This window comes from Cherax quadricarinatus, chromosome 6 (genome assembly GCF_038502225.1).
Source record: "Cherax quadricarinatus isolate ZL_2023a chromosome 6, ASM3850222v1, whole genome shotgun sequence".
In the NCBI taxonomy this organism is placed as follows: domain Eukaryota; kingdom Metazoa; phylum Arthropoda; class Malacostraca; order Decapoda; family Parastacidae; genus Cherax; species Cherax quadricarinatus.
In genome coordinates this window covers 2551771-2569562 of record NC_091297.1, presented here as the reverse complement: position 1 = coordinate 2569562, position 17792 = coordinate 2551771, and the positions used below count along the sequence as shown (strand labels likewise).

General features: G+C 38.7%; 1 protein-coding gene across 11 annotated transcripts in view; it reads right to left on the bottom strand.

Annotated features, from left to right (window-relative positions):
• Nucleotides 1–17792, bottom strand: part of Ufd4 (ubiquitin fusion-degradation 4-like) — a 660794-nt gene that overhangs the window by 46304 nt on the left and 596698 nt on the right. For 10 of the 11 annotated variants that reach the window (XM_070079782.1, XM_070079788.1, XM_070079746.1 and 7 more), the window contains 4 exons: nt 9615–9750; nt 2654–2894; nt 894–1108; nt 629–714 (listed from right to left, as the gene is read on the bottom strand). In XM_070079782.1, coding sequence (XP_069935883.1) covers nt 629–714; nt 894–1108; nt 2654–2894; nt 9615–9750 — 678 coding nt within the window. The remainder of the gene's footprint in view (nt 1–628; nt 715–893; nt 1109–2653; nt 2895–9614; nt 9751–17792) is intronic. The other variant, XM_070079800.1, reaches the window with a different exon arrangement.

Here is a 17792-nt window from a genome sequence, read left to right as displayed (position 1 = left end):
AATGGAGACAAATGGTATTTGAGACCTGACAAGCTGTTGGAGTGTGAGCAAGGTAATATTTAGTGAAGGGAGTCAGGGAAACCGGTTATTTTATATAACTGGACTTCAGTACTGGAAATGGGAAGTACAATGCCTGCACTTTAAAGGAGGGGTTTGGGATATTGGCAGTTTGGAGGGATATGTTGTGTATCTTTATATGTATATGCTTCTAAACTGTTGTATTCTGAGCACCTCTGCAAAAACAGTGATAATGTGTGAGTGTGGTGAAAGTGTTGAATGATGATGAAAGTATTTTCTTTTTGGGGATTTTCTTTCTTTTTTGGGTCACCCTGCCTCGGTGGGAGACGGCCGACTTGTTGGAAAAAAAAAAAAAATTATTAATATGCCATATCAGTCTGAGAGCTATCATAATTTACTCAAAGTAAATGCAATTTAGGCATCACAATCTATCAGTCTGAGTGTTACAACAATTTATCATCCTTATCATACTCTCTTCCTGTCCCTAGCCAGATAATAAATGTACAATCTTTCCTAACATCCTTCTATTATCTCAACATTTTGAATGTCAAAAGCCCAATATGACCTCCACAAATATTTTCTAGAGTACTATACATGGTTTTATGCTCACCTGTTGGACTAGTTTGTTACCGACTTTTTTAGATTCAAACTCATCACGACGAACCCCAAATGCATCTACAACTAGACCAGATTTATCTGTAATAAAATAAAAACAATATTCCATGAAATAAATAGCAATACAGTACATAAACATTATTAAAGGTTCCCAAATGATACACCCTATACAGACAATTTCAAGACTTTTGAGGGGAATATTTGAAACACTTCCTCAAAAATTATAAATTAAAAGAATTATAGGAAACACAGAAACTAACCTTTATCTTCATGAGCTAATATATACAATTGTCGTAGGAGTTGCAACACATCTTCAACAGATGGATCACCCGTTGTCAAGGTACTGGTAGGCAAGGCTGAACTGCCAGATGCCTCAGTCAAAATATTTGTTCGGGAATTACGACGATTAAGTAGCTGAACACTAGAAAATTCTCCTTCAGAACTCTCATCTTCTCTTGCCTCTCCATATACAAGCCTGTTTTAAAGAAAGTTCACCACATTTATATTTTAATTAAATATTTTATTTATTAATTTCTGTGCTTGTTTTTAATTCCCTACTCATTTTATGCAAGTGTGGAGGGCTCATGTTTGTGTGGCCAAAACCTACAGACTTAATTAATAATTACAATGAATGGTGAGAGTTAGAGGAGCCGGAGGCAACTGCACTCAGTGCCTGATCAAGGCTGAAGCAGATATAACCCTGGCCTGAAAGAGCCCTCACCACAGTACTCACCTCTACCTTCACTACATTATGCTTTGTATGGTGTTGGCAGATGTCTACCCAACAAACTGTTGTACTCCACACATCCAATGGAGAACAGCAATGTATGCAGCTAGACCACCAGTAATTCTGCCATCATTAAGCAGCTGCCACTGGTGGTACAGTTCCAGGAGCTTCTCCCTCCCCAAATTTTCCATTGCAGAATAACAAGTTTTGAGTGAAAAAGAGTACAGCCTCTCCTCACTTAACAATGGTGTTCTGTTCCTAATACCATGCTGATAAACGAATTCATTGCTAAATGAGGAGCATACTATAATGGTAGTGGGTTTATGTCAACCATCTTCGATATTGCTTTACTGTCACCCTTGCACCATTTATAACATTTTTAGTATATTTTAAAATGTTTATACAGTAGTGTACTGTATACTGTATATATAGAGGAAATCAGCTCTAATATACATTATTTAGCTAAGCATACTGGTCAGAGCCCATCGTAAGTCTGAGTCATCGGTAAACGAATACGTCACTAAGTGAGGAGAGGCTTCCTAATTAGGTAAAGACTAAGCAGTGCATGGTTTCTGCCACCTCACCAGACAGCTTCTATGTTTTGGTGGCAAACTGAGTTTCACAAGTAAATGAGGTATGACATTCCAGTTGGGTCATGCAGGGATCCAATTATGAAGAAATGTATTTTTCAAATAACAAGTGCTATTTTTCATCATGAAATTTTGACACACCTACAATGCAAATTGTTAAAATATACATAAAGTTCTTTAAAGAGCTTCACATACTTTCTAAGATACAGTGGTACCTTGAGATACGAACAGCTCAAAACTCAAACAATTATGTAAGTGTATTTTTGGGGGTCTGAAATAAATTAATCTAATTTACATTATTCCTTATGGGAACAAATTCATTCGGTATCGGCACTCAAACGAATTAAGTTCGTATCCCGAGGTACCGCTGTACTTATGAAATCTCTAATCAAAGTATGTACTGGATAATAGATGAACACTGTTATGGGTTTAATTTACTGCCCTACCCTACAAGTATGTTTGCAGGCTAACTGCTAGTACTGCTTCTGACCAGTTTTACAGAATTTTTGACACCAGACCAGGCCTTTAACTTTCTCCCCATTTTCTTACCCAGTTCCTGCTTGAAAACAAACCAGGACAGAACAAAACTGCCTAAAGTTTTCCCCCTAAAATGTGGGTTATTTGTTAAATGTTTGTAATCTTCCATTGATACTGGAGGCTTCCATTAATAATATGAACTATATAATGCCAAGTGTAGTCTTACGTGTATGTAGGCTCCCATATTCGTCGCAATCTTTCTTGTCGGGAAGGAAAGTTGGCAGCATGAACCAAAGTCTGGACGGCAGCAAAGATTGTCGAGGTTTTCTTTGTTATTGGTATTTCAACTTCAGGAATCCCAGGGAGGTTAGGACCACGCAGGGTTAAACTAAGTCGAGGGCCACTTGCTACTTCACTAGGGGTATCACATAAATGCTCTTCTGTACCAGGGGCTGTAATCTCCAAATCTAAAAATAGAGTTAAACATTATAAATTTGACTATCCTGAAACATGCCATGTGTATATTGCATAATATTAGTTATTAAGTCTTTGTCACTAGTACTGTGAACCCTCGAATTTCATCATCCCTTTTCTGCATGTAAAACTATACGTAGTTATTCTCTACAAAATGCTTTTTTGTTATCTATGGAGGCAAAGAAGGGAATGTATGAAAGTATAGTAGTACCAACACTCTTATATGGGTGTGAAGCTTGGCTTGTAAATGCTGCAGCGAGGAGACGGTTGGAGGCAGTGGAGATGTCCTGTCTAAGGGCAATGTGTGGTGTAAATATTATGCAGAAAATTCAGAGTGTGGAAATTAGGACAAGGTGTGGAGTTAATAAAAGTATTAATCAGAGGGCTGAAGAGGGGTTGTTGAGGTAGTTTGGTCATTTAGAGAGAATGGATCAAAGTAGAATGACATGGAGAGCGTGTAAATCTGTAGGGAAAGGAAGGTGGGGTAGGGGTCCTCCTGGAAAAGGTTGGAAGGAAGGGGTAAGGGAGGTTTTGTGGGCGAGGGGCTTGGACTTCCAGCAGGTGTGCACGAGTGTGTTCGATAGGAGTGAATGGAGACAAATGGTATTTGGGACCTGACGATCTGTTGGAGTGTGAGCAGGATAATATTTAGTGAAGGGATTCAGGGAAACCGGTTATTTTTATATAGCCGGACTCGAGTCCTGGAAATGGGAAGTACAATGCCTGCACTTTAAAGGAGGGGTTCGGGATATTGGCAGTTTGGAGGGATACGTTAGTGTTTCTTTATACGTATTTGCTTCTAAACTGTTGTGTTCTGAGCACCTCAGCAAAAACAGTGATTATGTGTGAGTGAGGTAAAAGTGTTGAATGATGATGAAGGTATTTTCTTTTTGGGTCACCCTGCCTCGGTGGGAGACGGCTGACTTGTTAAAAAAAAAAAAAAAAACTCTAGCATGCAAAATGATTTCTAGAGCATATTCACCAAAACATGCCACAATTTTGCAACCATGTTATAGCAAAAGCATGTTAAAAGATTTCACGTTATCTGATGACCTATTGTAACTAAATTTTTATACAAGATTTGGTTATATAAATATGCCTCTGATGAGTTCCAGGGGTTTTTCTACTCCTAGAGCCTGGCCATGGACCAGGCTAGTCTGGTGCATGTCTGGTCAACCAGGCTGTTGCTGCTGGCAGCCTGCTGGCTCACATATCCATCACGGCCTGGTTGACCTGACACCTGGCAAAGATACTTGTCCAGTTTCCTCTTGAAGACTTCTACATTTGTCCTGGCAGTGTTTCTGATATCATCTAGGAAGATGTTGAATAGTTTGGGGCCACAGATGTTGATACAACATTCTCTTATTGTGCCCACTGTTCCCCTGCTTTTCACTTGGTTCATTTTGCACTTCCTCCCATATCTTTCACTCCTGTATGTTATGGCAGTGTCGTACATACAGTAGTGTGCATATTAACTGAGACAGTGATAAAATAAGACATTAGGAAAATTTATGTTCATTTGAAAAATACACATCGATGATATGACAGATAATTGATTTATTAAGAGATATGATGACCTTAGCCCCCTTCCTCTTTGAAGAATTTGAGTATTTTTCTGGAAATGTGGCATGGACAAAGATCCTGCTGGAAAATGCCTGCTCCATCAGGAAAGTCTATCCACAATGGGAAGCAAATGAGTTGCCTAGATTGCCTTGCATTTGTCACTATTCATAGTTCCCTAAACAATAACAAGCTATCCAGGGCCTTTAGCAGTAAAACTACCCCAAAACAACTTCTTAGGTGGGTGCTTTGGTGCTTGTTGAATATGTCCATTTTGAAGAGGTTTGCCTTTGCTCTGTCTCACTACCACTGAACTGTACTTATTCATCTGCCAATCATTCCTTATGACTGAGTGCTCACCGCAGCTGTTTTTTTCTTCATAGCAGCAGTCAACAATTGTTTCTTTACCACCATTTTGGCAGTTCTGCCAACTTCAAGGAGCTTTCATCAAACAGTTGAAGAATCAATCAACATATATGCCAGCTGAAGTCAAATCTCTCTCTGTAGATCTTTGCTGGTTTTCTTGGGATCCTTCACACTATTTCTTATAAAAACCTTGTCATCGTGAGGTGCTGTCTTATGTATTCTTCAACATCTTCCTTGACACAGCGCTCCACAATCACCAGTGTTGTTAGCTCTCTTCAGAATCTGACAAACTTTGTTAAGCTCAAATTTTTGGTGCTCTGTTTGATACTCAAATCAACAAACATGTTTTCGAAGAGCTACAATACTTGCATGCTTCATAGGTGAAACATTTATTACAAATTTCAGCAGTAATCATGAATTGAAGGAGAGAATTTGGCAAAACCATATTCACTCACGTAGAATAATTGCAGGAATAGCCTTACAGAGCAACAGCTGTTGTATCACTAACGATAGTCACAGGGTAACACCACAGCTGGATGGTTGCCAGAAGTTGGTAGCAAACTCTTCTGAAGAGAAACGAACCCAAACTACATTGACCATGCAGACCCATTCTCTCACAGGTAGATCTACCGGCTTTCTCCCGCTAGACTTCAAGCTGCTAGAATTTTGGCGTATTAATATGTCACTAACACTGGCTTGTAAGTCCTACCCATATGTCACCGACAGTGAAAGGGTTAACCCTCTGAGGGTCTGCCCCGTAGTTCTATGGCTTCAAAGCCAGGGTCCAAGCCGCAGTACTACATCATGAGCTCAGCTCACTCAGATAAGCTGTGAGTGGTAAACTTTGACCTAGATATAAGAAAATGTATCTATGTGGTAAGTGTGCACCATTTAAAACAAATCCTGCAGCACGCAGTGCATAATGAGAAAAAAAAACTGCGACAATGTTTTTAGATTAAAACGGCAACTTTGCGGTGCATTTTCGTATGGTTTTTACAGCTGTATTTGCGGTTTCTTGGTCTCATTTGATAGAATAGAGCATATATTACAGAAATAGAGATGATTTTGATTGGTTTTAGTATTGAAATTGGCTTGAAACTGAGCTCAAAGTAGCGGAAATGTTTAATTTTCGCCAATGTTTAAGAGTAAAAAATTACATCACGCATCCAGTACACATCAGCTGGTGGGTCTAATGTGCATTCACGAAAGCACTGATACTGTATTATAGTAATTCTTCTAATCCTTGGTGTGAATAAAAATACTTAATGTTAATAAAAAAAAAATGGAATTCATGTGGAAGCCAGGAAACAAAATTAATAAACAGAGGAAACATTATTTTGTGCCAGAAATGTCTGCAGTGTTTATTCTGGGTCCTATTTTGAAATTGGAATACAGTGGTCCCTCGTTTTTCGTAATTAATCCATTCCTGGAGCCGTTACTATAAACAAAATTTACAAATTACGAATCAATTTTCCCCATAAGAAATAATGTAAATACAATTAATCTGTTCCTGACACCCAGAAGTATTAAAACAAAAAAATTTTTTTACATGAAATATACATGTAGTACATAAACAATACAATGGGAAATAATGAATGAAACATTAACAGTATAACACTTACCTTTATTGGAGATTCTTCTTAGTGTATGGGAGACTGGAGGAGGAGAGAGAGTGGATTGTTTATAGTTTGGAAGGGGAATCCCCTTCCAGCAACACCTCAGGTACCAATTGCTTTTCTGGGGTTGCTTCTCTTCTCTGTTTCTTAATGCCACTAGGACCACCTTGAGAGTCACTGGAGTCCTGTCTCGCAAAATAACTGTGGAGAGAGCTCTGTTTCTGGCATCTCTTTAACACTTCCCTAAAATGGCCCAAGACTTTGTCACTGTACATGTTGCCAACCTGGCTTGCAACAACCTTGTTAGGGTGATGTTTCTCCATAAAGCTTTCCACCTTACCCCACATAGTAAAAACCTCTTTAATTTCTGAAGAAGGCACCTTCTTCCATCTCTCTTCCTCCTCCTCTGCAGCAAGATTCTGAGCTGTAATGTGTTGCTCTTCCTGCTGAAGCTCTTGCAGCTCCTCAGTGGTGAGCTCTTCGTTGTGGTCTTCCACCAATTCTTCCACATCCTCCAAACTCACATCCAACCCCATGGAACTCCCCAGTGCCACAATTGATTTTACAACAGACATAGGCTCATCAGGGTCAGTCCCAAACCCTTCAAAATCCCTCTTGTCAACACAATCTGGCCACAATTTTCTCCAGGCAGAGTTCAAAGTCCTGGTAGTCACTCCCTCCCAAGCCATACCTATAAGGGTTACGCAATGGAGGATGCTGAAGTGTTCTCTCCAAAATTCCCTTAGGGTCAAGTGAGTGCCTGTGGTCACAGTCAAGCACCTGTGAAACACTGCTTTTGTGTAGAGTTTTTTAAAGTTTGCAATGACCTGCTGGTCCATGGGCTGGAGGAGAGGAGTGGTATCCGGGGGCAAGAACTTTACTGTGATGAACCCAAACTTCTCGAAAATTAGGTCATCCAAGTTTGGAGGATGAGCAGGTGCATTGTCCATTACTAGCAGGCACTTGAGATTCAATTTCTTTTCCAGGAGATACTCCTTCACACTACGGCCAAACACTTCATTGAACCACTCAACGAAAATTTCCCTCGTGACCCATGCCTTACTATTAGATTTCCAAAACACACACAATTTACTCTTCATAACATTGTTTTTCCTGAACACTCTGGGATTTTCAAAATGGTACACTAGTAATGGCTTCACTTTGAAATCCCCACTAGCATTAGCACAGAACGTTAGTGTCAGCCTGTCTTTCATAGGCTTGTGTCCTGGCACTGCCTTTTCCTCTTGTGTAATGAAGGTCCTCTTTGGCATTTTCTTCCAAAAGAGGCCTGTTTCATCACAATTGAACACTTGTTCAGGTTTCAGTCCTTCAGCCTCTATGTACTCCTGGAATTCATGCACATATTTTTCAGCCGCCTTGTGGTCCGAACTGGCAGCCTCACCATGCCTCACCACACTGTGTATGCCAGTATGGTTCTTAAATCTCTTAAACCAGCCTTTGCTGGCCTTAAATTCACCCACATCACCACTATTTGCAGGCAATTTCTTTACCAAAATCTTCATGCAACTGCCTAGCCTTTTCACAAATACAGTGGACCCCCGCATAACGATATTATTTCAATCCAGAAGTCTGTTTGGGTGCCGTTATAGACCAAATTTGTTCCCATAAGAAATATTGTGAATTAGATTAGTCCTTTTCAGACCCCTAAAAATACACCTACAAAAGCACTTACAAAAATAAACTTACATAATTGGTCGAGTTGGGAGCTGATCGTTATCCGGGGATCCACTGTAATCAAAGTCATAAGAGTATCTCCTGCTAATTGTTTCTCATTTATCCACACCAATAATAACTTCTCAACCTCTTCGAGTACTGGTGATCTCATTTTTGTCAGCATAATTACCCCCTTTGCAACAACAGCGTCCTCGATTTCCTTTTTCTTGGCCACTATGGAACATAAGGTTGTGTAGGGTTTCTTATACATCCTGGACAGTTCGGCCACACTTGTACCACTTTCACATTGTTCAATGATGGTTTTCTTAAATTCAATCGTATTTCTCACCTTCTTTACCACAGGCTTGGCACTAGGAGCTTTCTTTGGAGCCATGGTAGCTTATTTAGTACTTGCAAGCACTAAAATAAATGGAATATTATGAAATATTTCGCTGGAGCACGTGAGGGGACCTAAAGTCACTGGTAAACAATGCCAGACTGGCTGCCGCCCTGGCTCAAGCCATGGGTACGCGTCCCAGACGAACTACGACTCGCGAGTCAACCTATGAAAAGCGAGTCCATGTTTATACGAAAATACCCCTATGATTGGCGAAATTTACAATTGCTGGAAACTACGAAAAGCAGGGACCACTGTATTTTGAAATTTGTATGAAATTGGCTAACTTACCAATTTCCAATTACTTTATTGGGTAGTTGAAATAGCTGACTGAGCAATTTCTTGTGCTCAATAGATAAAATGGAACACATACTAGCGAAATCGCTAAGAATTTGGTCTAATGAAACAATGTAATTGACCGAAAATAGGACTCAAAGTGGGCAAAACTGCCGATGCATAAATATCGCTGACACAGCAAAATTCGCAAGAGCTTAATTTTATCAATCTTTTATCAAATTTTGTACTTTTTGTTTTACCTTCAGAAAAATATTCTCTACCATTCCATAAGAGAAAATAATCATTTTTTTTTTTTTAAATTCTTGGACCCTGTGGGGAATTTTCAGATTGGGGGTCTTCACCCTCAAAGGGTTAAGCAGCTTCTTTGTCTCAAAAACTACATTATTTTTGACAAAATATATATTTTAAAAAATTGGCATTACTGGGAAACCCATGAACATAACTATTTTTCCCACGTTTTTCTTCAAATTGTATAGCACATTTTTGCATACGATACCATGTTCATGAACATACCTATCTTATATGAGAGCCCACTGAATATCTTCTTTTTTTTTTCTACCTCAACTGCCATTTCCTACCGAGGTAGGGTGACAAAAACAAAAATTCATTGCTCATTCAACTGCTGCTTTGCTAGAGGTGTGCCGACATAACATTTCAAACTGCCACCTGACCGCAACATCCCCATCCCCTCCATTAGCTGCACAGGCACTGACTTTCCAACCACCGGGATTCAAATCCAGCATAATCCCTTCCTAAATGTTATTACCTTGGCCACACTCCAACGGAAATACTGAAGTACTAACCTTGCGTTTGGTTGACATTAGTGCGACCTGGCCGAGGGTCAAATGCTGGGATAAGAGCTGGGAACTGTCTCTTTATTACGAAGTCATCATCCCAGCCTCTTCTCTTGCCATTTCGAACCTGGTGAAAATTTGTGATCTAAACTACTATGAGGTTATGATCTATGTCTTTTGATCAGAAAAGGGAAAAAGAGAAAATCAGATAAAGTAATTATTACTTATGGTAGAAAATGAAAAAAAAAAAAAAAACTTCTTAGCAAACTTGGGCAAACAGATATTTTATATATATATATATATATATATATATATATATATATATATATATATATATATGTATATATATATATATATATATATATGTATATATATATATATATATATATATATATATATATATATAGGTAGTAGGTTGGTAGACAGCAACCGCCCAGGGAGGTACTACCGTCCTGCCTAGTGAGTGTAAAACGAAAGCCTGTAATTGTTTTACATGATGGTAGGATTGCTGGTGTCCTTTTTTCTGTCTCATGAACATGCAAGATTTCAGGTACGTCTTGCTACTTCTACTTACACTTAGGTCACACTACACATACATGTACAAGCACATATATACACACCCCTCTGGGTTTTCTTCTATTTTCTTTCTAGTTCTTATTCTTGTTTATTTCCTCTTATCTCCATGGGGAAGTGGAACAGAATTCTTCCTCCGTAAGCCATGCGTGTTGTAAGAGGCGACTAAAATGCCGGGAGCAAGGGGCTAGTAACCTCTTCTCCTGTATATATTACTAAATGTAAAAGGAGAAACTTTCGTTTTTCCTTTTGGGCCACCCTGCCTCGGTGGGATACGGCCGGTGTGTTGAAAGAAAGAATATATATATATATATATATATATATATATATATATATATATATATATATATATATATATATATATATATATATATATATATATATATATATATATATATATATATATATGTAGTATATATATATGTATGTAGTAGTAGGTTGGTAGACAGCAACCACCCAGGGAAGTACTACCGTCCTGCCAGATGACTGTGAAACAAAAACCTGTAACTGTTTTGCATGATGGTAGGATTGCTGGTTTCTTTTTCTGTCTCATAAACACGCTAAGATAACAGGGATATCTTGCTACTCCTACTTACACGTTGGTCACACTTCACAGACACGCACATGCATATATATATATACATACATCTAGGTTTTTCTCCTTTTTCTAAATAGCTCTTGTTCTTTTTTATTTCTTCTATTGTCCATGGGGAAGTGGAAAAGAATCTTTCCTCCGTAAGCCATGCGTGTCGTATGAGGCGACTAAAATGCCGGGAGCAATGGGCTAGTAACCCCTTCTCCTGTATACAATTACTAAAAAAGAGAAGAAGAAAAACTTTATAAAACTGGGTTGCTTAAATGTGCGTGGATGTAGTGCGGATGACAAGAAACAGATGATTGCTGATGTTATGAATGAAAAGAAGTTGGATGTCCTGGCCCTAAGCGAAACAAAGCTGAAGGGGGTAGGAGAGTTTCAGTGGGGGGAAATAAATGGGATTAAATCTGGAGTATCTGAGAGAGTTAGAGCAAAGGAAGGGGTAGCAGTAATGTTAAATGATCAGTTATGGAAGGAGAAAAGAGAATATGAATGTGTAAATTCAAGAATTATGTGGATTAAAGTAAAGGTTGGATGCGAGAAGTGGGTCATAATAAGCGTGTATGCACCTGGAGAAGAGAGGAATGCAGAGGAGAGAGAGAGATTTTGGGAGATGTTAAGTGAATGTATAGGAGCCTTTGAACCAAGTGAGAGAGTAATTGTGGTAGGGGACTTGAATGCTAAAGTAGGAGAAACTTTTAGAGAGGGTGTGGTAGGTAAGTTTGGGGTGCCAGGTGTAAATGATAATGGGAGCCCTTTGATTGAACTTTGTATAGAAAGGGGTTTAGTTATAGGTAATACATATTTTAAGAAAAAGAGGATAAATAAGTATACACGATATGATGTAGGGCGAAATGACAGTAGTTTGTTGGATTATGTATTGGTAGATAAAAGACTGTTGAGTAGACTTCAGGATGTACATGTTTATAGAGGGGCCACAGATATATCAGATCACTTTCTAGTTGTAGCTACACTGAGAGTAAAAGGTAGATGGGATACAAGGAGAATAGAAGCATCAGGGAAGAGAGAGGTGAAGGTTTATAAACTAAAAGAGGAGGCAGTTAGGGTAAGATATAAACAGCTATTGGAGGATAGATGGGCTAATGAGAGCATAGGCAATGGGGTCGAAGAGGTATGGGGTAGGTTTAAAAATGTAGTGTTAGAGTGTTCAGCAGAAGTTTGTGGTTACAGGAAAGTGGGTGCAGGAGGGAAGAGGAGCGATTGGTGGAATGATGATGTAAAGAGAGTAGTAAGGGAGAAAAAGTTAGCATATGAGAAGTTTTTACAAAGTAGAAGTGATGCAAGGAGGGAAGAGTATATGGAGAAAAAGAGAGAAGTTAAGAGAGTGGTGAAGCAATGTAAAAAGAGAGCAAATGAGAGAGTGGGTGAGATGTTATCAACAAATTTTGTTGAAAATAAGAAAAAGTTTTGGAGTGAGATTAACAAGTTAAGAAAGCCTAGAGAGCAAATGGATTTGTCAGTTAAAAATAGGAGAGGAGAGTTATTAAATGGAGAGTTAGAGGTATTGGGAAGATGGAAGGAATATTTTGAGGAATTGTTAAATGTTGATGAAGATAGGGAAGCTGTGATTTCGTGTATAGGGCAAGGAGGAATAACATCTTGTAGGAGTGAGGAAGAGCCAGTTGTGAGTGTGGGGGAAGTTCGTGAGGCAGTAGGTAAAATGAAAGGGGGTAAGGCAGCCGGGATTGATGGGATAAAGATAGAAATGTTAAAAGCAGGTGGGGATATAGTTTTGGAGTGGTTGGTGCAATTATTTAATAAATGTATGGAAGAGGGTAAGGTACCTAGGGATTGGCAGAGAGCATGCATAGTTCCTTTGTATAAAGGCAAAGGGGATAAAAGAGAGTGCAAAAATTATAGGGGGATAAGTCTGTTGAGTGTACCTGGTAAAGTGTATGGTAGAGTTATAATTGAAAGAATTAAGAGTAAGACGGAGAATAGGATAGCAGATGAACAAGGAGGCTTTAGGAAAGGTAGGGGGTGTGTGGACCAGGTGTTTACAGTGAAACATATAAGTGAACAGTATTTAGATAAGGCTAAAGAGGTCTTTGTGGCATTTATGGATTTGGAAAAGGCGTATGACAGGGTGGATAGGGGGGCAATGTGGCAGATGTTGCAAGTGTATGGTGTAGGAGGTAGGTTACTGAAAGCAGTGAAGAGTTTTTACGAGGATAGTGAGGCTCAAGTTAGAGTATGTAGGAAAGAGGGAAATTTTTTCCCAGTAAAAGTAGGCCTTAGACAAGGATGTGTGATGTCACCGTGGTTGTTTAATATATTTATAGATGGGGTTGTAAGAGAAGTAAATGCGAGGGTCTTGGCAAGAGGCGTGGAGTTAAAAGATAAAGAATCACACACAAAGTGGGAGTTGTCACAGCTGCTCTTTGCTGATGACACTGTGCTCTTGGGAGATTCTGAAGAGAAGTTGCAGAGATTGGTGGATGAATTTGGTAGGGTGTGCAAAAGAAGAAAATTAAAGGTGAATACAGGAAAGAGTAAGGTTATGAGGATAACAAAAAGATTAGGTGATGAAAGATTGAATATCAGATTGGAGGGAGAGAGTATGGAGGAGGTGAACGTATTCAGATATTTGGGAGTGGACGTGTCAGCGGATGGGTCTATGAAAGATGAGGTGAATCATAGAATTGATGAGGGAAAAAGAGTGAGTGGTGCACTTAGGAGTCTGTGGAGACAAAGAACTTTGTCCTTGGAGGCAAAGAGGGGAATGTATGAGAGTATAGTTTTACCAACGCTCTTATATGGGTGTGAAGCGTGGGTGATGAATGTTGCAGGGAGGAGAAGGCTGGAGGCAGTGGAGATGTCATGTCTGAGGGCAATGTGTGGTGTGAATATAATGCAGAGAATTCGTAGTTTGGAAGTTAGGAGGAGGTGCGGGATTACCAAAACTGTTGTCCAGAGGGCTGAGGAAGGGTTGTTGAGGTGGTTCGGACATGTAGAGAGAATGGAGCGAAACAGAATGACTTCAAGAGTGTATCAGTCTGTAGTGGAAGGAAGGCGGGGTAGGGGTCGGCCTAGGAAGGGTTGGAGGGAGGGGGTAAAGGAGGTTTTGTGTGCGAGGGGCTTGGACTTCCAGCAGGCATGCGTGAGCGTGTTTGATAGGAGTGAATGGAGACAAATGGTTTTTAATACTTGACGTGCTGTTGGAGTGTGAGCAAAGTAACATTTATGAAGGGATTCAGGGAAACCGGCAGGCCGGACTTGAGTCCTGGAGATGGGAAGTACAGTGCCTGCACTCTGAAGGAGGGGTGTTAATGTTGCAGTTTAAAAACTGTAGTGTAAAGCACCCTTCTGGCAAGACAGTGATGGAGTGAATGATGGTGAAAGTTTTTCTTTTTCGGGCCACCCTGCCTTGGTGGGAATCGGCCGGTGTGATAATAATAAAAAAATATATATATATATATATATTATATATATATATATATATATACATATATATATATATATACATATATATATATATATATATACAGGAAGGCCCCGCTTTACGGCGTTTCACTTTACGGCGTTCCGCTAATACGGACATTTCAAATTATGACCAAAACTCACTATACGGCTCCCCCCACCTGACTTTCTAATACGGTCACCGTGCCCCACCCTGTTTGTTTACATTCTCCATGAGCTCAGTAAGCACTAAGTCTCTCCATTTTGTCTGGAAACTCCAAAATTTCAAATGTTTTTAAAAGTTATTTCATATTTTATATATACTCTGATAATTATACTTATGTATACCTGTACCTAAATAAACTTACATACATCAAGTCATTTAAATGTCGTATATTACGTTAATATACACATTTTCATTAATCCATCCATGATATTTTTTTCAAAATTATATAATAAACACGATGCATAACATATAAATAAGATAAATACACCCCACAGTAGAATAAATAAACATAAATGTGAGATGTGAGCAGACGACTTCCACAAGTGACGCCATAATAACAATAGTCACCGAGTCTCATTAAATGTCGTATATTACGGTAATATACATATTTTCATTAATCCATCCATGATATTTTTTTCAAAATTATATAATAAACACGATGCATAACATATAAATAAGATAAATACACCCCACAGTAGAATAAATAAACATAAATGTGAGATGTGAGCAGACGACTTCCACAAGTGACGCCATAATAACAATAGTCACCGAGTCTCATTAAATGTCGTATATTACGGTAATATACACATTTTCATTAATCCATCCATGATATTTTTTTCAAAATTATATAATAAACACGATGCATAACATATAAATAAGATAAATACACCCCACAGTAGAATAAATAAACATAAATGTGAGATGTGAGCAGACGACTTCCACAAGTGACGCCATAATAACAATAGTCACCGAGTCTCATTAAATGTCATATATTACGGTAATATACACATTTTCATTAATCCATCCATGATATTTTTTTCAAAATTATATAATAAACACGATGCATAACATATAAATAAGATAAATACACCCCACAGTAGAATAAATAAACATAAATGTGAGCTGTGGTAGCAGACGACTTCCACAAGTGGTGATAATAACAATAGTCACCGAGTCTCATTAAATGTCGTATATTACGGTAATATACACATTTTCATTAATCCAGCCATGATATTTTTTTCAAAATTATATAATAAACACGATACATAACATAAAAAGATGATAAATACACCCCACAATAGAATAAATAAACATAAATATAAGATGTGGGAGCCTGGTTTGTTTACTCTGTGCCTGGCCTGTCACCTCTCATGTACTCATTCTTTCTCTCTCTCATTTATTCGTTTTATCTCATTTACTTACTCCTGACCCTACATTAAGACTACAAATATTTTAAGGTAAGTAATGAGTGAACTGTATATACATTTTATCGCTCTGGGATGCTTAAATATCATAGAATAGTATGTGTGGGTGGGGTGGCCTGGTGATGTAGCCTGGCTATTACAATACATACCACACTTGATTTCTTACAATAAATACTACTTGTCTCACCCTAGATTAAGACTATAAATATTTTAAGGTAAGTAATGAGTGCACTATGTGTGTATTGTACCTTTTTATTGTTTTTTGATGCCTGGTTCTATTGCTAACTTAATATATGTTAGTGTAAACTTGTTATCTAGTGTTTGTATGCATTTATAAGTGGAAAAAAAGGGTGTTCCACTTTACGGCGGTTTCCGCTTTACAGCGGTAGCCTGGAACCTAACCCGCCGTATAAGTGGGGCCTTCCTGTATATATTATATATATATATAGGTAGTAGGTTGGTAGACAGCAACCACCCAGGGAAGTACTACCGTCCTGCCAGATGACTGTGAAACAAAAACCTGTAACTGTTTTGCATGATGGTAGGATTGCTGGTTTCTTTTTCTGTCTCATAAACACGCTAAGATAACAGGGATATCTTGCTACTCCTACTTACACTTTGGTCACACTTCACAGACACGCACATGCATATATATATATACATACATCTAGGTTTTTCTCCTTTTTCTAAATAGCTCTTGTTCTTTTTTATTTCTTCTATTGTCCATGGGGAAGTGGAAAAGAATCTTTCCTCCGTAAGCCATGCGTGTCGTATGAGGCGACTAAAATGCCGGGAGCAATGGGCTAGTAACCCCTTCTCCTGTATACAATTACTAAAAAACAGAAGAAGAAAAACTTTATAAAACTGGGTTGCTTAAATGTGCGTGGATGTAGTGCGGATGACAAGAAACAGATGATTGCTGATGTTATGAATGAAAAGAAGTTGGATGTCCTGGCCCTAAGCGAAACAAAGCTGAAGGGGGTAGGAGAGTTTCAGTGGGGGGAAATAAATGGGATTAAATCTGGAGTATCTGAGAGAGTTAGAGCAAAGGAAGGGGTAGCAGTAATGTTAAATGATCAGTTATGGAAGGAGAAAAGAGAATATGAATGTGTAAATTCAAGAATTATGTGGATTAAAGTAAAGGTTGGATGCGAGAAGTGGGTCATAATAAGCGTGTATGCACCTGGAGAAGAGAGGAATGCAGAGGAGAGAGAGAGAGATTTTGGGAGATGTTAAGTGAATGTATAGGAGCCTTTGAACCAAGTGAGAGAGTAATTGTGGTAGGGGACTTGAATGCTAAAGTAGGAGAAACTTTTAGAGAGGGTGTGGTAGGTAAGTTTGGGGTGCCAGGTGTAAATGATAATGGGAGCCCTTTGATTGAACTTTGTATAGAAAGGGGTTTAGTTATAGGTAATACATATTTTAAGAAAAAGAGGATAAATAAGTATACACGATATGATGTAGGGCGAAATGACAGTAGTTTGTTGGATTATGTATTGGTAGATAAAAGACTGTTGAGTAGACTTCAGGATGTACATGTTTATAGAGGGGCCACAGATATATCAGATCACTTTCTAGTTGTAGCTACACTGAGAGTAAAAGGTAGATGGGATACAAGGAGAATAGAAGCATCAGGGAAGAGAGAGGTGAAGGTTTATAAACTAAAAGAGGAGGCAGTTAGGGTAAGATATAAACAGCTATTGGAGGATAGATGGGCTAATGAGAGCATAGGCAATGGGGTCGAAGAGGTATGGGGTAGGTTTAAAAATGTAGTGTTAGAGTGTTCAGCAGAAGTTTGTGGTTACAGGAAAGTGGGTGCGGGAGGGAAGAGGAGCGATTGGTGGAATGATGATGTAAAGAGAGTAGTAAGGGAGAAAAAGTTAGCATATGAGAAGTTTTTACAAAGTAGAAGTGATGCAAGGAGGGAAGAGTATATGGAGAAAAAGAGAGAGGTTAAGAGAGTGGTGAAGCAATGTAAAAAGAGAGCAAATGAGAGAGTGGGTGAGATGTTATCAACAAATTTTGTTGAAAATAAGAAAAAGTTTTGGAATGAGATTAACAAGTTAAGAAAGCCTAGAGAACAAATGGATTTGTCAGTTAAAAATAGGAGAGGAGAGTTATTAAATGGAGAGTTAGAGGTATTGGGAAGATGGAGGGAATATTTTGAG